The 22,653-nt window shown below is 47.3% G+C and overlaps 2 protein-coding genes across 3 annotated transcripts in view; one reads left to right on the top strand and one right to left on the bottom strand.

The window, feature by feature from the left end:
* Positions 1-6,081: 6,081 nt before the first annotated feature.
* Positions 6,082-9,418, bottom strand: LOC119387628 (nuclear pore complex protein Nup107). The gene has a single exon (XM_037655082.2). It carries the CDS (start codon positions 9,279-9,281, stop codon positions 6,588-6,590), a length of 2,694 nt encoding a protein of 897 aa, XP_037511010.1. The 5' UTR covers positions 9,282-9,418; the 3' UTR covers positions 6,082-6,587.
* A 254-nt stretch (positions 9,419-9,672) lies between these two features.
* Positions 9,673-22,653, top strand: part of LOC119387627 (transmembrane protein 198) — a 101,667-nt gene continuing 88,686 nt past the window's right edge. Inside the window, exon 1 of one of the 2 annotated variants that reach the window (XM_037655076.2) lies at positions 9,673-9,835. The gene's annotated coding sequence lies outside the window, so the exon portion shown is untranslated. The remainder of the gene's footprint in view (positions 9,836-22,653) is intronic. The other variant, XM_037655081.2, reaches the window with a different exon arrangement.

Here is a 22,653-nt window from a genome sequence, read left to right as displayed (position 1 = left end):
ACATGAACAGTTACAGAATGTTGCAACGTGGAAATTTCTATCGAACTTGTTCATTTCAACAGTTCAGAGTTATGTTTAATAGGTGGTTGTGTTCAGGGGCGTAGCCAGAAATTTTTTTCGGGGGGGTGGGTTCAACCATACTTTATGTATGTTCGTGCGTGCGTTTGTATGTGCGCGTGTACATATATGCAGGCTAAACTGAAAAGTTTAGGGGGGGGTTTGAACCCCCCCAACCCCACCCTTGGCTACGCCCCTGGTTGTGTTATGTCGGTGCAGAGGTTATGCTTGTCATCTTGCCTTGTTCTGGTCATGAAGTACGGGAAGTGCGAAATCTTTGGGCAAAAACTGTGCACATTTCCAGAAGGGCTGATGTTTTAACGTATAGTTTGCACTCTCGTTTCCCCCAATTTCATGCAAGGTTTACATTACAATGTTAGCTACTCTTACATTTAATTCTGCGCATATTGAGCTTTGTGTGCGTGTTTTTGTTCATTCTGCGACTATTATTTATGAAAACATTGTTGTACTGATGTCACTGTGCAAGAAAACATTTATTTTCTTTACGCATTATTTTAGTCACGAGGCACAGTGCACATAAACCCTTCAAATTATGTGGTTTTTGATATGTAGAAGTAAGCAGCTCTGTATATGTTGCATGAATAAGGTGGGTCTGCTTTATTAGCAAAACAAGGCATGCATCTGGTGTGAATTACATTCAAATATGCAGCGCAAAAGGGACTGCTATTAATTTTTTATTTTTCTAGATGTACTGAGATTGTGGCCTACCTCTTCATATACTCTGTGAGGACAACTCAGGTACTGCACCAAGTGATAACGAACAATGAACTGCAATCCACCTTATACCAGCACTGGCAGCCCATAACTCAAGAAATGCAGGTAATATGTGCTTGAATCTACGTCTGTGCCACAAATACATAGCGCAGGAGATTGTTAAAATTAGCCAGAGCTATTATTTGGAATTGTGTGCCTACTCTTTAAAGAAAGGTATAGAATTTCAATGTTAGTTAAAAAAAATATTACATTAAATTTTTTACAGAGGATGTCATGCATGTGAAATGAAATCCTATTTGCAATGATTAGTGTTCCCAATTTTACTATTGTTTTATGATAATTAATTCCTACATATTATACACTTATACGGGTACGTTTTGCCCATGAACGTACACTAGCTTCTAAGACTAGGAAGAAGTGCGTCGGGCTCACATCAGGGCTGTATGAGAACCGCATCAGCCCTGATGCGAATCCGGCAGACTTCTTGTTCCCAAAGCTCAAGAGAAGCCAGAAAGATCACCGTTTCAACAATGTTCCTACCATCCAACGGGCCCCCACAGAATTTCTGAAAGAGGTCACGGCAGCTTTCACAGGAGCCTTTGCACCATGGGAATTGCGTTGGAATCTGAGTATCGACTGCCCAAGGAACTATTTTGAAGAATTTAAATATGTACCGATCGGATCAATGAATTCTTTTTACCAGACCCAGCCTCATTAATTTACGAACAGACCTTGTAAAACAATCACCTTTCGCGAAAAAGTTTCAGCGAAGTGTCAACATTTCCTTACATGGTGTAGATTGCCTGGATATCCTGCTTTTCTTCACCAGGGCACATGCAGATGCAGGAATGCACAAAGTTGCGTGACTGAGACACACAGTGTGCTTTGTGTCTTTCACTGTGTCTTTCTTGCAGCCGTGTCTCAGTCGTGCAACTTTGTGCGTTCTGATGGCAAGCCAACAGGCCCAAATTGCAGCTAGCTGAAGGAGATCGCTCACTGCCAGTGGTATATTTACTACCACTCTTCTGTAACACACCAGTGCACACATGGCTATCAAAAAAGGAGATGCTTCCTCACTGCAAGCATGCATTAATAACTGTGTGTGGATCAGGTGACCCACGCTGAGGAGGTTGCATTAACAAGTAGGCGTCGGTATTACGCCGATGATGGCTGAAACATGTCTGTGGGTTACAGACCACCGAACTACCTTTGGCGTGACATGTCTCCAGCTAATCTTGTGGATCTGCCACACGTCTTGTTGAGTTCACATAGCCTGTACTCGCCGAAGGTGCCACCACTTAGCAAAAGTGGCGGTACAACTAAGTCACTCTCTTGACTACCCACACTATGGATCATGGTGGGCTTTACTGAACATTATAAAACTATACAATTACACACAACATGCATGCTTCATGCATTTTATGCCTCAGGGTAAAATGTCAGAATGAAAGAGGTATCATGGAGTCCACTTTAGGCATGAAACGCTCTTTCCATTTTGAAATTGAAACCTCAAGATGTTTGTGTTGTTAGATTGTCCTGTATATGCGGGCACTTCTGACCGATTATTAGTGGCAGACGTTAGCGTCGTTAAGATACTTTAATTTGGTTTTAAAGTTTGCATGAGTGCTCATCTGTGTTGACAGCACCTCGCAACATCGCCGCTGGTATGACATAGATCGAGGCCTCATGTGACATTCCACGAGTAAAGCGTGCATTGTCGACGCCCCACAATATTTGCGGGGCACACACAATACTAGTGACTGGAACCTGGCGAAGGCTATTCTTACTCGCCCTTCTCATACTGTTGTCGGGCTGCTCTCAAGGTAGTTCTGGCTGCTTAGGCCAGGAATGCCTTTTCTTTTTTCTGAGGGGACACGATCTTAACATCCCGAAGTTCCCACATCGTTTCATTCTTTACCTGTGCGCGGGGCCTCGATTTGAAAACTGTGCTTTCAACGACACCAAAGCTTGAGTGCACGTGATCTTAGGCACTCCACTGCTGTGGGGCATTAGTTTCTTATGGCTTTAGGCGGGCAATTCAAAGCAAAATTTGTTGCAATTAACAATGCTAGCATTAATTGTATGATATGTTAGAGCATTTACGATTCAATTTCGGGATTACCAGACACAAAACTACGAATTATAGTTCAAAAGTCACAAACAAAAGTTTCACTGTCAGGGGTCCTTTAATGTACCCCTTTCTTCAAATTTCGCTCGAGGGGTGGCACCTGTCACATGGACTGCTTGCATGTGTGTGGGAAGGGGGTGGGGTACACGTGTGTGCATGTACTGCAGATCACTAGGCAAAGGGAACTAGGCCCCACCTCAACCTTTTAAACTACTTAAAGGGACACTAAAGGCAAATAACAATTTATGTCAGAGTGAAAGGTCAATATGTGAGAATGTCTAAAATGTCAATATTATCAACAGCAGTGCTCTAATAATCGAGAAATTAAGGTAAAGGTAGGACACGACGTGCGCCACGAGTGGGACATTTTGGAAATGATCCCGATGACATCAAAGAGTCCCAAGTACAATAAACCACTAGTAATCAAACTAGTTGCGATAAAAAATGAACCTTCCAGGCCTCACAAGACGTAATAAAATGCTGTTTGTTCGTTTGTTTGATTCATGGAAAAAAAGAACTTCTTGGCATTACCATGGGGAACGGCACGAGTGGTTCAAAAGTTTCGTTTTCGCCGAGCTGCGCGTCTCAGTAGTAGCTTAGTTTCAGTATCGCGTACTGCAGCGCGTGCTTGGCTCTCGCTATTCTTGCACTGCTGATACTCTACTGCTGCTGCTGGCCAAGCTAAGCTCTGTTACAGTGAACTATACAGTTTCGGAGTGGCCCATGGCTGCGTCTTGGCAAGGTTGATGGCCGCTGTTGCACAAGAAACCGTAGCGTCGGCTGCCGGGCAGTAAAGGCGGGCAACGTTGGGCATGGCAACTGCTATGTCAGAAGGCCCGTTCAGGCGGGTGATTTGAAGTGTGCTAATGCCATGCGGACCACTAAAGCGCGATTTTCTTTCAAAATAAGCATTTCCTTGGCACGAAACAAGCACTACGAGATTTCTGGAACGCTATTTCAACAATCAACGTCTCCTTAATATTTGCCTTTAGTATCCCTTTAATCAGTACTCGGCCAAAGATATTTTACATGAAAATGAGGAAGTTTTATTTTCAAAAATGCCTAGTATTTACATTAGGAAAGAAAATGCACTTAAGCTTAGAATTACAGTTGGCACGATTCTTACAGAGGTGAATGGTTCTGTGGGCAGAGCCAAATTTTTGTTTAGGTTGCAACGGACATTAGTAACGAACACCTGACCACCAAATGAATAAAGAGTATTGCTAGAATATTTAACTAGCCTGAACTCATTAGGTGTTACGCTTTAGCATGCCTTAGAAATACAAGAATTACGCCGGTAATTACATACAACCACGGTGCTCAGAATGGCATACAAATACGGAATTAGTTACAATCCACACACCTAAGTAAATGAATTTGCTGGTGTTGCGTCAAACTTCATTACAGCCGTTTTCATCATGACATTTTCTATTCAGACAACTCACTCCTTGTCTACTTAGTATGTATTTTCTCTTCTTTGAGAATATCAATGATTACCATTTTTATATAACACCTTAACCTGTTCTTTCCTTTCGCGGCTACTACTTCAGATGCCATACATTTCAAGTACGAAGTTGGTTCTAGGATGCAATGTCCCTAGAAAGACAGGGATGAAGAGACGTGTGCGAGCGTACTTCTGCTTTCATTGATAAGTCTGGCAGACAATCCATTCATTAGATTGAGATGTAATAAAAACATTGCACTTTCAGCCTTTTTCGTAAATACTGCCTGCCGATTTCAGAAAATTCAACTGGAACTAATGTCGCAACAAAAACAGATTAGCACAAGTGACTGGTGCCCGGAGCGGCAAAATTGCAACACGCGGCGAATAGCGAGAGTGCCAAGCGCATCCCATTTTCCAAAGCAGAAATGGCCGGCAGAAAGCAGCTCATCTTGCTGTCAGCCCATCCAAAAGCCCACATCTTAATAAACGCTTGTGCATTCCTTATCAGGAGACGTGGCTGTGCACATGATTTCTGTTTTGTTTGTTTTTTCGATGGAGTTGCGAGGAACCGTATCTTTATCGCAGTTGCCCCGAGAAAGCTGTTTGTTGAAGTGCTTTCCACCGGCCACACCTGCTTTGGAAACTGGAATGAGCTTGGCACTCTCGCTATCAGCGTGCTCGGGAACAACAGCGCCACGTGTCGCGATTTTGCTGCTCCGGCCACCAGTAACTTGTGCAGTAACTTGCACATGCCCACGCTTGCGTTCCCACGCTCGCACGTACTTGGCGCGTCTTCCATGACAACGCGGACAGCACCTCTTCGTACCTGAGCGGTTGCAGTACGTTCACTATCAAACGTCGCTGGATGAAAATCTGTTCGCAACAACCGTACTCCATTACATTGCAGGCCAATGGGCCTTGGCCAGGGACCAACTAAAAATTCGTATCACCCCGAAATTCGTATGAACTGTGATCATATCACCAGGGTTTCACTGTAATCAGAATAACGCTGCACAATACTTCCATTTATTCACACAAAATGTACCCGCTTTTACCTCCCGTTATGCGATGAAGCTATGTAAAATGCCTACAATATACGCCTCTACTCTTGACAAGTCAACCTTGATCGGAAATTTGTTACCATCAGACTCCATTACACAAAGTGTTATATGCAGTTTTCATTACACAGCGGTGTAGGCAAGAAATGTTTTAGATTTACATTGTGATAACTGCATTTGTCACAGGAAGGCTTAAACTTATGTTTCAACATGCAAATACTTTGGCCCCTTGCAAGTACCAAAATCCAGCACTTAACATTGCAGTATTGGTGTTTTAGTTTCACATGCATTGTACTTAAAATGCGAAGTGCTGCCTGCATTATGCTTCTCATTTACAACCATGAACATATACGAAAGTTCACTCCTGTTATAGTTACCGAAGTTTTATTTCTTATTAAGCCTACATTGCAGTTTTTAGAGTGAAGTTGTGGAAAACTACTTTACTGAATCTAGCTGTCTCAGTATCTAAATGTCTTAAATGACATAAATAGATTTTAATTCACTTTAACGTTCTCAAAGCACTAAATGGTAATGTTTCATCAGAAGTCATAGGGGCACACTGCTTGAAACAATTGTAGAACATGTTACTACTCTACAGAAGAACGATTTTGCACATAAAAAGTGACTGTGTAAACAGTGTATAAGAAAATATGCTACACTTTGGAAAAAGGCTGATTCAGTTTTTATTTTCTCTGTGCGCAAAGTGAGAGCTCCGAATTTCTTATGACCTATAAACAAGTTATCTTTTAACACATCCTGTACAAGCTGTGATGGGTTGTCTTTGCAATGTATTGATGAGGCGCTAGAATTTAAGTAAAAAATGTTAAAATTACTAGAAACAGACAACAGTGAAAAAAAAAATTAAACAAGGATGGTATTGCAGCAGCTGACAGCTTCCCTCAAGTATTTCAACAAAAGTAATGACTTTCTCAACCAGCTTTCAGCAGTTTTGCTGCAATAAAAAGGAATTGTTATGCTGTAAGTCACGCGCATACAAAAGGGGCTAGATGTCATTTACAAGGTGTATGGCAGTGGCAGTGTCACACATGATAACACAGAGAAAAACAAGTGTGGAAGATCTCACTCATTTCACTCGCGCTCCCTTCAACATTATTCGCACCTTATGTTCACTTCTGCCTAACTTTGAGCACGAGAAGTCACATTATTACTGCAGCTGGAACCCTAAGGCGTCGAGTCCTTCGTCCAGCAGGATAATGGATGCCGCCCTGCTTTTCTGTAAAAGTGTTCTGAGCTCCTCGTCGCCGAACTCTTCGTACAATGCCTGCTTCTCAGATGCAATGACGTCCACAACCTCGGTGAACTCCGCAGCCAGCCCGGACTCTTCCAAGGCCTCCATGAGGAGAAACGTCAGCTGCGGAATGCACAGCCTGCGCAGTGCTGCCATCTGCCGGCTTCGCACATTGTCGACGCTGCCCGGTGTCTCCCTCTGGTCAACCATCCAGCCTCCGTCCACAAACAGGAGCACGTCGAAGACATCCCTCTTGACCTCTTTGGCGAGGGTCGTCACCAAGCTCTGCCAGTGTTCCAGTTCCACGGTGTAGCTCCGCACCTTGTGCTCGTGGGCCAGTTTTTCGGCAAAGCGGGCTCCCGGGGCAAGCTCTTCAGGAGGCGTTGGCTTCCTCCGGTGAAACTGGTTGAACCACTCCTGAAAACTAACGTGCACCTTCAGCAGTGCCTCGAAGCACAGAAACTCTCGCACGGCGTTCTCGTCTTCCGCCGGCAGCTGCCCGTCGTGCATTGAAGAGCGGCTCCACTGCTCCACGGCCACCCTCACGGAGTCCACCGGCAGTTTATGGAATGTCTCGCGCGCGGCGCCGATCTTCCCCAGGCACACAAAGCCACGCATGAGTGCATTGGCTTGCTTAAGCGCCTCACCCCTGGTAGAATTGTCAATGAGGAGCCACTCCAGCGATGCTACCTTCTCTTCGTCGTCGGCCGTGGTCTCCATGGAAGGCACAGCGGAGGTTGCACGAAGCTCTATTGGTTCTTCGCCAGAAACACGAACTTGCTCGACCAGCATACGGGTAATGGCGGTCACGTTTAGTCCAGCTGACCGTGCAAGCTGAAGGCAGAGCTCCTGTTCTTCGGGGTCCCTTGTTTTGAGGCTGCGCAAAAGCTGCGTGTACTTGGTGACTTGGTCAGTTGCCGGAAGCGTGGCTGCGTACGTGGCAACCAAGGGGACGTGGCCCTCGTCGATGAGCAGGTCTACGTAGGTGCGGAGAAGAGCACTGCATGCCCCGGTGCCCGTCTCGCAGCCGACTTGCCGCAGCAAGAGTACCATGTGAGCCAGAAACCGCATCGTCTGAAGCGGCGGCTCCATCGCCTGAGCGGTCGCCCAGTCGTGCATCTCTTCAACCATGGAAACAGCATCGTCCAGCACCACACATCGCTGCAGGATGTGCATAATCTCCTGGTCCCGCGTGTCACTCGCGCCCACAGCCGCCTGCAGGTCACGGAAAACGGCCTCGAAGGTTCCACGGTCGCTGGGGTAGCCCGATGGCAGTGGCTCGAGGCTTCTGGCTTGCTGCGTGGCAGTGCGGAGCTCCTGCTCCACGCACACGTCAACCAGTGCGCGCATGCGAGCCCACAGCTGATCCTCCCACGTGGTACATGCGGGCAGCACTGCCTGGACGTTGCCACTCAGGGCACCGTACACGGCGCGCTCGTAGAGAGAACACGTGGGATTCGACGCCGCCTCCCAGCAGGCGCGCTTCCAGAGGTCCCGGTAGAGGTTGCCTTCCGCCGGCTCCGTGGAGTCGGCGCCCATGGTGTTCCCGTGGTTCGGGTCGTGGTAGGGCCGCCAGCCTTCGACCGCGGCGGCTAGCCAGTGATGACCGTTGTCGGCAGCCAGCTCCTGAGCCCGTTGCAGTTGGCCCGCTCGCAGGTGGAAGAAGACGCTGCGGAAGAGGCGGCATTCGTCGTCACGGTCCAGGTCGTGTATCGGTAGCCGCTGCCGCGAGGGCGCGTCCGGGTCCAGTTCGGTCACGTAGGACGACGGCGCGCTACCGACGGAAGCACGGGACTGCACATGGTGCAACGTGTTTTCCCAGGCGCAGCCTCCGTCACCGTAGTACTCGAGCCTGTCGTCGTCATTGCCCAGCCCACGCTGATGTGCCGCGCAGCTTTCCAGCCAGTCGACCACCAGTTGCGCCTGGCGTGCGAACGAGTCCCTCGCCATGAGGGCGTCCACGACTTCCCTGTCGCTAGCTTCGCGAGTCCCGTCGACGAACATGGTGTCCTCTTCTTCCATGCACTCGTCCGCCTTGAGACGGTCGCGCAGGAGAGCACCCGTGAGCTTCCAAGTGTTACGCTCTTCGGTGAGCAACGTTTGGCACGCCATGGCTTCCATCCACACCGGTTCGCCCTTGCGAGATACCATGCGCTCCGTCACTTTTCGCACTTTGGCTAAGTAACTGTCGCACAAGTTGGCGTATTTTTCGATCAGCGTGAGGGCGTCTTGGCTACTGCGATGGGCCTTGTAGGCTTCCATAAAATCTGAGTATATGCCCGCAGTAGCGACCACCGCCGGATGTTCGGTCGCCAGTGCCGACGCGCTGAACGCGGTCATGTCGGTGGCTTCGAAATTCCCGCTGATATTGCCGCCACGCGAAGGCCTGCCACCGGGCGTCGCGAAGTCTGCGATGGATCCTCCCGCAAGGGCGCTCGCATTTCGGCTCGTGTGAGCGATAGCACTAGTGTACGAAGCCGCCGGGGTGCCGAAATCCTGTTGCTGCCGGGAAAAGGATGCACTCCGGTTGCTGAAGCGGCTTCGCGACCGTTTCTCGGTCACCGGCGTGGCGACGTTGCTCCACAGCACGAACGAGTCACTTTGCGCCATGTCCAGCTGCCGCCCGACTACTCACGGACTCCTCCACGAACTCGCATAAATGAGAGACGTAACTGAAAACTCACATTTTTACATTAGAACCAGCACCGCATTTTTAGGGTTAGCTCAAAAACCGCGTAAAAGATCGCACGGATCACATGCATTGTGTAACGCGGAGAGCGCCCCCTCAAGCCCGTGCACCGTGACACGCAGAACGCCAAGCAAGTGATACCCATATGTAATTAAAAAAATAGTCCAAGGCTTTGACAACCTAATGAACAAAAATTAGGCTTTCTGTCAGTTCTACACACATTTAAAAAAACAACAAGTAGTTTAACGTTATGCGTAGTTACGTGCATCACCGACAGGGGTGCCGCAATCGTACTTTTTTATTGTTCGTCTGCTTTTGCGTTTAGTTGCCAGCCGCTGCAGTCGGTGGGTCGTTACTTCGAGATCGTGGTGTATCATGTGGTGAAGTTGACTTCCGTGTGTTTCGCCGACCACAAATGCAAGAGCCTCCGTGGGAGCCCTCTTCGGCTACATTGTGATACCAAAAAAACACTTAGGTAAACGCACTCGAACATATTACCCTCCCTTTTTTTTCCCTGTCTGTCACGCCGCTTGCCTGGCGGTCTCATTGATCCACTTGCTCTTGCGGCACTGCGCATGAGATGTGGGCACTCCACTTCTTCCGTTTGCTCTCTACTGTGCTGAGCAGTGTAATGAGTTTAGTGCATCTCTAGTGCCTACAGTGAACGGAAGCTAGGTGCAGCTTTACCAAGCTTGTACTGGCTCTGCGCTACGCAAGTCTCTAAGTACCGTTATGTTCGCGCTACTGTGTTACGCATTTAAGCCGCCGGTAGCCTTTGGAAGCCGTCCGGTTTTGGTTATAACGATTTTCTTCTCTTGCCAATGTTCATCTTTATAAAACTTGCATGTCTCACAATCGCGCAAAGTGGTGATTTGTGCGATAACAATCGAATGCGGAATTTAGCGCTCCGGAGATACGGGTATCGGTTTCGCGCGTCTTCCCCGGCTTTGCGGTGTTGGAAGTGCGCGGTGCGCATTGACTTTCAGAGTTTAAATGGCCTCAAGTAAACGCTTGAGTGTTAATAATTTAGCTGTAGGCTGACCAGCACGCCTCAGGGAATGCTCTATCATTCCTGTCAGCAACGATATGGCAGTGGTTTTATTATTTTTTTTTTCTGTGCGGTGCCATAGTGTGCTCCGTCGTTGTAATCTCGCTAGTCAGACATTAGGTGCTTTTTTTTATTTATTTAATTAATTTTTTTTCATTCAGAACGCCGAGTACGCAATTTTTCTGTTACGATTGTTTGCAAACGCCGAGATTCCGTTTCTTCCGTATCAACGGGGAGTTTTAAGATTACCACATGTCATGCTTCTGAGTCAGTAGTCGTTATTATAAATATTAAGCGTTATAAATCTACACCTACGTATGACAACTCGCATTTTTGCTATTATTGTCGTCGCCACAAGTCGTCGTGCCCTGCTAGTGCGGGTTGTTTTTCTTTATTTTCTTTTTATGTCCAATGCAGCGGCCGTGCCAATGCGATAAACTTGTGCACTGTGTTACGGTTATCTTTTAGAGTGTTTGTGCTCCCTCTCTTTTTTTAGTTTTTTTTTTCTTTATATAAGAGATTGATAGTGCGGGACACGGATGCACGCGAGATATACGAAATACGTGTTCTTCCAACGTTACGCATATATTATTGTCAACGCAATTAGGCGTTCATATCGTATATGCAACCTGCCCAATGGAACACGTATGCCGGGCGGGACTCTTCAAGAGTACTCCTGCGATTTAAAAAAAAAAAAAAGGAAGAAAAAAGAGCGTAAGATGCATTTGCGAAAAAGTTGAGTGCGGGCACTAAAAGAAAAAAATCACAGCATATCCACGGAGTGAATGATGATGAGTGGGCGAAGCTGCGGAGGTTCATCGGTAAACCGTGAATCTTCCGTGAATTCTGCCCAGTACATCATCACCGACGTGAGATCGGGCGCGTTTATACTAAAGGTTCGATGAGTTATGACGACTTGCAGCTCACTTTAATTTTACATGTACGCTGTGAATTTTCATTGTTTAGAAAACCATTTCTTTAGAAAACATCTGGCGTCTTTCGTTAGCAGCTGGCGTCTTTTCGTTTTGCTTTAGAAACATCTGGCGTTCTTTCGTTTTGCTTTTACAAAACATCTGGCGTCTTTCGTTGGTTTATTTGATCAATCAACGGCGTTTTGAACAAAATTTTTATTGTTTAATCACGCACAGGAGAAATCTCACCAGGCACTACCTTGGAGGTAAACAATGGCTGCTAATGGGAATGAGAGACAGAAGAAGTCGGCGTTTAGCTAACACTTACACTTCTACTTCTACTAACGTTTCCTACTGGAACATGCCAATGGCTGCTAATGGGGAATGAGAGACAGAAGAATTCGGCTTTTAGTTAACGCGCACGCTGCGAATTTTTTATTGTTCAACAACGCACAGGAAAAATCTCCCACCGGCACCACCTTGGAGGTCAAAGCGTAAGACTGGTTACGCACTACGACTACTGCGACTACGACTGCTACGACTACGAGGGACGAACGGGTGCCGCCTTAAGGAGCTTCGCCCCTAAAAGTATCAATGTGCAGATAAACCATAGATATGCAGGCAAAGGGTCAGAACGCACGTCCCATGTGTACAGTGTAGCGCAAAACGAAATGGAGGGTATGAGCTCGCGTACGTCATCCAGGCCTCCGTGGTGATTGCTGTGCATCCAACCGGTGAGTGCACACGCGTTATCTGGATTTGCTGTGCTCAGTGGAAGCCGTGAACAAGGCATAAAAGCCGAAGTACACGCGATGTCACATCAGGGACTGTAGAAAAGATGGCGAAGGCGGCGTTGCCCTTCCGCGACGGGGTTACCGTAGTTTGTCGGTCTTTTCGAACCGGTAGTTTGAAGTTTATTTCATTATTTTTGTGGTACATGTACAGTGATCGTTAGAGGACGAATACAGGAAAAACTTGATCACGTACTAAAAAAAAAAACGTAAGAATTCTGTCGTGTTACGTTCAGGGTACGTAAAGCTGTGTACAAACAACGCTTTCACGGTTTTCGCCCAACAGAAACGAGCGGACAGGGATGGAAGGATATCATGAGCGTCATTCAGCTCACCACCACGCACATTAGTAGGAAAAGCAGCACCATGCACTCCCATCGGGCGATACGACTAGCATTGAGAAACGTCTTATATACTGATGGTACTGTATTCTACGGTATACGTGCTTTTATTACTATGTATGCCGCAAATATCTAGAATGGCGACTTTTTTGGCGAAATGTAAAAAAAAAATGGCGACTTTTGGCGACTTTTTGCTCGTCGTTTGGCGACATTTGCTCGAAAGTCAGTGGCAACCCTGGCGACGGGGTTACCGTAAACTGGTATCGCTAGATTAGCGCTAAGATAAACGGCACCTTCTTGTTAAATCGGCAGAGCTCAGTCGGCGTCTGTTGATCGCATTAACATTGTATACAGTGTCGCATAGGACAGCCTTCGCTGAGACGGTCGGCTAAAGTCACTGGATTCATGTTACAGTGACTTTATGGTGAGCAAGGTAGGATTAGTTTTCGCGATTTGCTACCCTACGCTGGCTGAGAGGGAAGTAAACTATATCGTTGCAATTAAACTTAATTGGAATATACTGCCGTACGAAACCTGAGTTTACTATGCTTTTTCGTGCTTACTTAATCGCTGTTATTTATTCATTTATTTAGTCCTTAATTACTGCGCAGCATGTAGATAACCGATGTCCACCTACGTTATCCTCTCTTATGGCGCAATGATTGACTGACCTGCAGTGATACTTATTAAGCACGATTTTTTATTTAGAGCTGAGACTTGTTTGTGGCCCGAATAACGCCGCGTCCATCCATCCATTCACCCCACTATTCAATTGTTCATAGCATATACTGCTATAATTTCGGTGTTGGCACAGGACGTCACGCCCTCTGTGTAGAACACCAGAAGTTTTCGAAACGACCGAGTGCACCACCGCATCGCGTGTTGTCCAAGTCTCGGAGCAGCCTTTGCGAAATAATTTGCCATTCTTACTGGCATCATCTGACAACTCTTCTTGCAGCGAGTGTGGTCACGAGAGACTTGCACACGTTGTCTGTGACTGTGTGACGATAGATGCGGAGACAATCGCTCGCGACTATATATGCTAGCTAGCTCATTTTCGACGACAGGAATTTTAGTGAGATCAGATCATAAGGAATACCATCCTTACAATGCCCATTTGTCGAGGTAGATGCGGTAAATGGGCTTTATAGTACACAGACGCCGTAATCTGATTGGTTCAGCAGCTCCGTGACTGCAGCCGCGCGACTGACCCAGAAGAGTCATTTTGCGACCAAATTGGGTCATGCGACAACTGCGATGTCGCCAATGTCGCCGCTGCGAATAAGCCTACGCGGACAGCTAACCATGCGCGAGCCCCCGCGGCTTCGCCAATGGCCCTGTGCATATCTCAATTACAAGTGTCGCAATATTTTTGGTTGTTCACTTTAACTACTTTAATACGATACAGCGATTCAAAGTAACTAAGCGGTGCCAATCGCTGGTGTAGACACGCAGGCTGCGTTCGTATGTCTGGTGAACATTGCGAATTTCGCGTTCTCTATGCGGCATATGTGGATGTATACGTAAACGCGTAAACTCCAGTACAATGCTCGGCTGTGCTCGGTTGATGCTGCCGCGTGAGTCGCGGAATTGAGAGTGGAGAAGGGAAGGAAAACTAATGATGCGGCACTAATTGGCGCCGTATTTCAACTATGTATATGTACAGCCTGCCACGCCTTAATTGTCAGTGCCCCTTCGTCGCATTCGCATACTTACCCGCAACCTTCTTCTCTGTATATATGTACGGCTCTTCCTCGCGCATGCCTGAGTCGGTACGTGTAAGAGTTTAAGAATTGAGCGGAATAATGATTCACAGTGCAGTCACCGGTCTCGCGCATGAATGTAAAAGGCGTCGCGCAGGTTTCCTTATCGCGCGCCTGACTCATTTGCTCGCTATCAGCGCGTACTTTACATCGCGCGTGCTTCGCATGCTCTCATTCCTTGCGACCGAGTCGACGCTTCTTTGCAGCAAGCGTTCAATGCGCTCGTCTACATGGCAGTCTGCTGAAGCTGTAGAAAGCAATAACGAGAAATTTTTAAAATGAGGGCGTTTCTTGGGCATGCATGGCGGCAAGAAGGAAGTCTCGGTGTGACATAACTCCTCCGTTGGTTCACGGCGCATACACCATGCCTGATGACGCGTGGAGAAACGGTATGGGGGATAGACAGCGGATCCCTTTCTCTTCGGAGAGGCGCGTCGATCTTCTCCACCAAGCTTGTTTTTCCTCATCGGCGCTCGAACGAGGATAGGGCTATGTGCGTGCTTGCGCGCGCGCGCGGTTATACGAAGCTGCTGACGCTTTCAGAGCCCGCTGCATTGCACGTTGAAAGGACCGGCGTTGTTGTCCTTGTCGTCACGCGTATGCGGTTTAGACGAGATGGAAGGGAGTGAAAGGGAAAGATGGGAGGGATATAACGGAGCCGGCTTCATCGTGAGCTGCGCGTTCACGCTAGTCCTGTATGTCTATACACCTCAACCCCACCAGTTCCGTGCAGTGGGGTGAAGGCTATGAGGTTCGTGTCAGCCAATCAGTAAAGACAGCCGGCTGCATGTTCCAGATAAGGCAGTATACGGATCGCCCGTTGTGCGCTCGGTATGCTCCCGTGACGTTTCCATTCAGGCGGCGTCTCTCAGAAGGGCGATCATGAGGCGGACAATGCAGTAACGCCCCTTCTTTTGGTTGTCTCTGCCAGTGGCTGATGCGACCCGTAGCTTTCGCTTTAGTGCACGGATTTGTGGGTATGGCGTGTAGCTGCCGTGCGGTGGCGGAGTGGCTCTGTGCTCGCGCCTTGCGTGTGCTGTAGTGCAATGGAGACTCGTTGACGTGCGGTTGCTCCCGTGAAAGCCGTCCTCTGTGCCCTTCGGAATAAAGGACCGAAAGTTTTGTTGTTGGCTTTACCGTGTTTCGCGGACGGCAGTATGGTAACGCCTCCGCTGCAGCCTTGCGCGAGCGATGGTTGACTAGTCGAGCGTAAACCTTCGAGCCACGCATTTCTATTCACCGAAGCTCATCGGGGCAATGCGAAGGAGGTTGTGCATGTACACGCATAGCTGCAGGTTAAGGACGATAAAAGCTTTGAGCCGCTATCTGTAGACTTCTCGACGTTTCGGGTGCTGTTGTGACGGGGTTTAGTTTATTTCATTTCTTTACGGTCAATCCGAAGCGGTTGATCCGACGCACACTTTAGGACGCTGCGCTTCGTTTCTTAAAGGGACCGACAACTGATTTTTCTCGACCCAGTTTTTTACGGCGCGACAGGAAGCTCACCCTTCGTAGCGTTTGTAGCTGCAGTGGTTTATCCGAAAAGCGCGTAGTTATTTTATAAGCAGCATTTTTCGATCTGAAAGGCTCCAAACACGCATGGAGGCTTGCTCCAGCAACGCTGAGAATTGATAGCGATGCTGCTAGCCCTCGTGAAAGCTGTCGTTGTTCTGCTTTCGCAGGAGTTACTGTACCTATGCTTAACCACCTTTATTTCGAGCTTTCCAACCATTTTTGAAAATAGCAAGCTGTTAAAATGAGACAATGTGGCTTTATACACCTTCCGGTATTTCTACAGCGTTGTGCGCGCCTGCGCCCAAGGTTGCCTGCGCCTGTGTCATGAATGGCTTGTCCCGGCGTCGTTACTCTCTCGATACACGAGCCAAGCCAAGTAATCGGAAACGTAACTGTGCATATGCACGGCCGCACTGAGTAGCAGCGCGCGTCATTTCTGAGACGAGGTGTAGGTAGCAAAACTATGTCGCTCCAAAATCTTAGCAACCTGGAAACTGCGTGCATGGTTGCATGAGCACGCTGAAAAGTTGCTCAAGACGAGCATGCGATCATTACGTCGCGCGAAGGCAGCGCCACTTTAATGCATACTAGTAACGCAGGCCTATATGTACATTATTATGGAGTAATACCTTTAATATAAAGAAATGACAAATCTTGTCCGGAACTTGAAGCGCTTGCAGTAAAATAGGGCGAGACGTGTCGGGCGCCGATGCTATCGCTGCTGCTCCACTCTGTATACTGTGTGAACTCGATCGGGATACGTAAACATTGCGATCATTCGTGAAACCGACACTGGCGAAGGCTGATGGTAAGGGAAACTAATTTGCCAAACTTGTATGCACGCCACGAAATTCGATAACCCGTGTTTCGTAGCGAGCTTCATTTAGCGTACTAACTCAAAAGTTTCCAAATCCGCTATAACCGGCAACGGTTCATATATCTCGCGTATATCGCAAAAACACTGCGAAGAAACCGAAAAGAAAGTGTGAGTGAGAGGGGGTTGATATGAGTAACATCACGACGACGGCGATTTGTAATTTGAGCTGGACCTAATTACGAAGACATGAACTTCGCAAGTATACGATGGAATACCTTGCACGGCGAGACGGTGGTATAGTAATGGAATCAATACTGTGGAAAGTTATTGATACGCCACGAGCACCGAATCATCAGTGAAGGTAATGAGAAAGCTTATAATACCTTCGTCTGTAGAAGAGCGTTGCGAGTGCGGGCGCTTGTAAATGGAGAACGTTCGTATATGCAGCGATCACTTCTCCTCCAATGAACTTGATTAGCTCGAGGAAGATTATCAGGTTGCCAGTCCCCATTTGCGTCGAATGAGGCATGATACCTCCGCAAGGTCGTGCACAGGGCCATCCTGTATATTGTATGAGTTCAGACATGGCCCGGGAAATATATCCTAGACTTTGTTGACGCTTTGAGGGTTCGCTCGAGCGGTTTGGTTTCGTGCCCATATTGTGCTGGGAACGTAATGCGTGTGGGCCAATTAGTCGCTCGAGTCGCACAGTGTGACGATGTCTTCGGCGTCTATATATCATGAAGGCTATAGCGATGGAAATCATAGGTATATAGGGGGCTGACTAAATGCGCAGTGCGGCAGTGACAGCTTATATAGTGCAGTTTATAGGGGGTGTAGTGTTCCATAATTATTGCTTGCACGGATCAGATATGTATGCATTCTGTGCGCCGCATTATCATATGCATAATGTCATTTCCTTCTCCCCTCGCCACCACGAAAAGAAAAAAAAAAACGGTTGCGTCGTTTAGGAGGCCCTTCAAATAATAACGAAAAAAAAAAATCAGCCAGGTGTCATTCGTTCTTTGATCATTATTATTATTGGTGCTTAGAAATGTTTATAGAGGTGTCGTTAACGTATGTGTGTGCTTTATTGCTAAATTTACCAGTGAAGTAACGGTTGAAGCAACGCGCGATGCACGCAGCACATGTGCACGCTCAAATAAGCGAAAGTCTTGACACAGTGGCTTGATATTAAAAAAAAAAAAATCATATCCTGGTGTATTCCATTCGGAGCACTTCGAAAACTTCCACATTTGTCGACTTGCTGGCGAAAATTGATTTCCTATGTCCGAACGCAATTTCTACACTTTCTTTACTGGCGAGATCTATATATATGCTTGCTATACAGAGAAAAAGAGAGGGCCCAGAAAAGAAAGTCCGAAGATGGCGATCGCTGGGCATTTCGATTCCTCCCCTCCTCGCACTGCCGCCATCGAGGTCGTGGCAAGGTTAACGAGAAAAGGAAAACTTCTTTCAAGTAGATCAGTTGGACGGGGCCGAACACGCATCGCTGCAGCCGTAGGGTATAACAGTTGGCTGGGCAGGCTGAATCGGGCTGTCCGCCGCAGAAGCAGAGGCGCTCATCGCTGGATAAGCTTTCGTTCGTGGTGGTGTTAAGAGGAGAAGGACGATGGAAGCGGCTAGGAGGAGGTGAATGACCTTTTTTTTTTCTCTCCACTCCCGCCGCGCGCACGCTCTGCCGCATGAACGTCGCGTTGTCATCGCCGTCTATTTGGCCTCTCTCGGGGTTTGGCTTCGAAGGGAGACGCCACCACCACCACCACCATACCAGGTGGTGCTGCGTGCTCCGAGGCTCGTGTGTTGTGTGTGTGTTTATGTGTCTCCCGTGTGTGGCGCATATAACCCATACCGAACGTGGACGACACGCCGGCGCGGGCGCGACCACGACGCAGCGGCGGGAGAAAAGGGCCGCTTCCGCTTTTCACTCTTGGCGTCGTCGGACTCATTTGTAGTACTATACGCTCCTCAGTCTTCTTCTCCCCTTGGCAGTCTGCCCAGAAGGAGAGGCGGCCCTGCACAAAGTGGCAAGCGTTGTTGCACGGAGTATTGCTTTCTTACCCCTTGCCCGCCGTGCATATATACTTGAGGTGCCTTATATATATATATATATATATATATATATATATATATATATATATATATCCACGTGATTTGTTTGTGCGCGGCTGCCTATTCCTGCAACGGCCTCGGTGGTGCGGGGCCTGCCACGGGCTAAGCTGAATGAAATGGATGATCCCTGTAAACGGAGGGAGGGTGGCGATCGTTTCGGGATCATTTTCGGCGGGCGCTGTCGACGGATTTATTGAAGCGAGGAAGCGCATGGGGCGTGCGGATATGGCCACGTGCCTGAAGCAGTTGTTTTATATACACATCGTGCCCGTCACTTCTTAGCATGAGTGCGAAGCGCCGTACACTAAGTTTATAGAGCGTATTACAAACAAATACATATATAGCGTTGGACTACGAATGTGCATATACTCTACTGTGCGCGCGCAAAATTAACACGTATGGCGCAAGAGTACCTGTATACTTTATAGGGTGTGTTATGACACTACATAGAGCGTATACCTGGTATTTTTGCTGCTCTCTTTCTAGCAAGACCGCCGTCAGGTGTCAGCTGCTCACGCTACACGGTTACAGTGTGGAAATGTTTACACTATATATATATTATATATATATATATATATATTATATATATATATATATAATATATATATATTATATATATATATATATATATATATATTGTGAAAGACTTCGTACTACAATATAGGAAACCAATATTTATTTACCCTGACAGTTTCGGCTGGAGGACCAGCCGAAACGGTCAGGGTAAAATAAATATTTGTTTCCTATATTGTAGTACGAAGTCTTTCACAATTTTTATTACGGTAGCCAGAAGAAGTTCTCGTTATCCATATATATATATATATATATATATATATATATATATATATATATATATGTATGTATACTAGTTAAACAGCTATTTTCTGTGCTATATCTGCTTTGAGGGGTAGTTGTTGGGGGCACTCGTATTTATTTACATATTTGTGCAAAGATACGGCTTACGCTATAGACTGCAGTGACGTCAGTGATATAGCTGTGCATAGTTCAGGAAACTTGTTATAAACGAATTACGTACTGTGCTAAAGTATGTCTTCCGTAAGCGATAATTTGTCGATTTTATTCAAGCACGTCTTCTTAACGACCAGAAACGAAATTAGCAGGCCGGGTCCCTAGGCTGATTAGCCTATAGCTGGTAGTCAGTAAGTCTAATTTACACTGTTCGCCGGTCCTGCCTTTTATCGTCGTCCGCGTTCAATATTGGCACCGTAAATCTAAGACCAGAAACAAAGGTATACGAGCTGGGTCTAATTTCACTTGACGTATAACCGTTGTTCGGTCATTGCAATGGCCCGCACAAACTTTCGCTCGAGCGTTCGCGCGTATTCCGTACACGCTTTTGTGCGGCGGCCGCGATGCTTGCAAGACAAATGACCTCGCGTTTTCCCCCTAGCCGGTCGCAAATCCCCGTTACGCAAGCAACAGGAGTGAGTGCCGCACGTTTACGCCCGTATCATCTTGCACTATCCTTAAACGGTGTTGCAGTGTAATAGCCGGTTGAACGTCCTCCAAGCGCGAGAGCCTCTTTTTCTTCCTTTTTCTTTTATCTACGGGGTGCTTGCGCGGCGTCTGATTTGAGATAAATCTCTGGTAGACACGTCTACGCCTTGGCGATCGGGGGAAAACGGTGTATGTATACAACAGGGTCGCCGCTTACTCTGTGATGTCTCCGCGCGATTGCAGCTCGGGTGGCGCGTGCGGTTGACGGCAGTTTATCACTCACTGCCGTGCGTGCGGGCTATTTTTTCTTTTTATAAGCCTCGTTTGCGTATATTCCGTGCCGCCAGCGGCGTTTTTCTCGAAACGTTGGCGTGCGCTGCGGCTGAGCTTGTTTCACATTTTTCTTCGGCTCTTCCATCGGGCTGACCTCGATTCGCGCAGCGAAGCGTCTATTCCATTGCACCTTCATCCGTGTAAAACCGCCGCTGGGCCTATGTAGACGTACACGCGACACATCTCCTCTCTCCATCTCTGCGTGGCTCCCGCTTTTTTTTTTTTTTTCCCCTCGCCTTTAGCGGAGGCTGCGCGCTGTAGCCATCGACCCTCTTTGATACGTGGCTTTCTCGCTTGCGGCTTCCCGTGTCCGTGCACCCTTCATAGCCGCATGTCACAGGCACGCGCTCGGACGCCTTTCATCTATATCCGTGTATATAATGTGTTTCTTTTTGTCTGTTCTCCGCGTTTTCTGGGATGATGCTCCCTCTGCTCCTCAGACGTCGGCCTCCGCCGCCATCTTGGGATCCGCGGCCTCCCTATATCGATCCGGCGGAATGGCGCGCGGCCTCGGCGGTCGTCCGCCCCTCTCCTGCAGTCAGCTGATCGAGCATCCTCCCAAGAGCAGCGCGATGCGTATAACATATAGCTCGGTGTTTTGTGCGTATCCATCTCAGTTGATCCTGTATACACGGAACCGCGCTTTTCATCAATTCCTTTCGGCAAAGAAAACTTCACCGCCCTTTCATATTTGGCTCGTCCCTGTCGTTCGGGGGTTTTTTTATAGCTCATCAGCGGAGGCGGCCTTGCCGTTGACGGCCCCTTTCATTTGACTGCCCGCTCTTCGTGATGGGAGGCAGTATCGGCCTCCGTATATGATTTGTCTGCTGTCGACGACAAGTGCTGCCTTTCAGGGTCGTTTGACTGCGAGTAAAAACGAGGAATGTTTCGTTTTTCGCTCTCTAAGTGTGTGTGTGTGCGTGTGTGTTTGGGGGGGGGGGGGGGCGCACACGAGACAACAAAACAGTTGTAGCAAAACAGGCACGCCCTGATGAAACTTCGTGCGGAGCTTGAACGAGTCAGAGTTCTCTGCAATATGTGATAAGTCGTGCAGCCTAGATTTTGTGAGCTGCGTGGAGTGAAGCACACGCGCGCACGCTTCGGGCACCTCTGTCCCTTTCTGTGTTTGCGTTGCTCTTTGCATGTGCGTTTTATTTCTTAATTCGTTCTCCTGTAACACATAACACATTTCATTGTCCATGTAACATATACGGTGTGTTTAGACTATACTGACGTGACGTTGTCGACTGTGTATAACTTAATTGTATTGCATATATATATATATATATATATATATATATATATATATATATATATATATATATATATATATATATATATATATATACTGTGCACGCAGTGCACGTTCCCAGTGTACGTTTCACGTGTACTGCGTGCCGCACGAGATAGGTTGCGTTAAATTTACGTTACGCGATTTAGGTTCCTGCGTGTGAATGATGCTGTCTTCTGGCTCAGTAAAAGAAAAAAAAAACGAACTGGCCATTTCTGTTGGAGCAACGAACGAAATATTTAGCGCTTATAGGAAAATAGCATACTTTATACTAGAGCGCATTTTTGCAGTTTGTCACGTTAGTACAACATATATCTAGCTTCCTAATCACCAGCAGCCAAGGCCTATCTGTATGCCGTTATGTGAAAAGGTATAACAGTTCTTGCGGTAATTATGCGTGGCATGGTATCAACAGTCCGAGTGGCAATTATTAGACAAAGCTTAATTAACGCACGAAGCAGCGATTTGAAAATGGTATAGAATGTATAAAGCATAACTCCAGCATCTGTCGGCAAGTCTTGCGCCCTGCCGTACATACACAAGAACTGTTCAGGCTCTCTTACTCGCGTGTGTGTTTACAGTGTTGTCGCCTTTTGTTGCGATCCGATGCGGATAAGCCATATCTTCCACTTTCCATGTTATTTCATTTCGTATCTTCTTGTGGGCGTGCGCGCTTGTCCTAGTTAATATAAACGCCTGAATGAGAGATTCGATCTCAATAAGGCCAGTCTACATTGCGTGTCACAATGTACGGCTCTGTGTATGCTTTGTCGTGTACTTTCAGCAAGAAAAACACGTCGTTAGTGTTCAGACGAGTATATACATGCATTTTTTGTTTCACTTTATGTAGAAGTAAAAGAAACAAATGATGTTTCAGGCACACGGCTATCTG

Source organism: Rhipicephalus sanguineus, chromosome 3 (assembly GCF_013339695.2).
Source record: "Rhipicephalus sanguineus isolate Rsan-2018 chromosome 3, BIME_Rsan_1.4, whole genome shotgun sequence".
Taxonomy (NCBI): domain Eukaryota; kingdom Metazoa; phylum Arthropoda; class Arachnida; order Ixodida; family Ixodidae; genus Rhipicephalus; species Rhipicephalus sanguineus.
The sequence above is the reverse complement of the archived record's forward strand: the minus strand, read 5'-3'. Positions and strand labels throughout refer to the sequence as shown.

Bases quoted from the DNA above. Each gene is read 5' to 3' on its own strand.
- LOC119387628 (XM_037655082.2), bottom strand. From the start codon at position 9,281: ATGGCGCAAAGTGACTCGTTCGTGCTGTGGAGCAACGTCGCCACGCCG.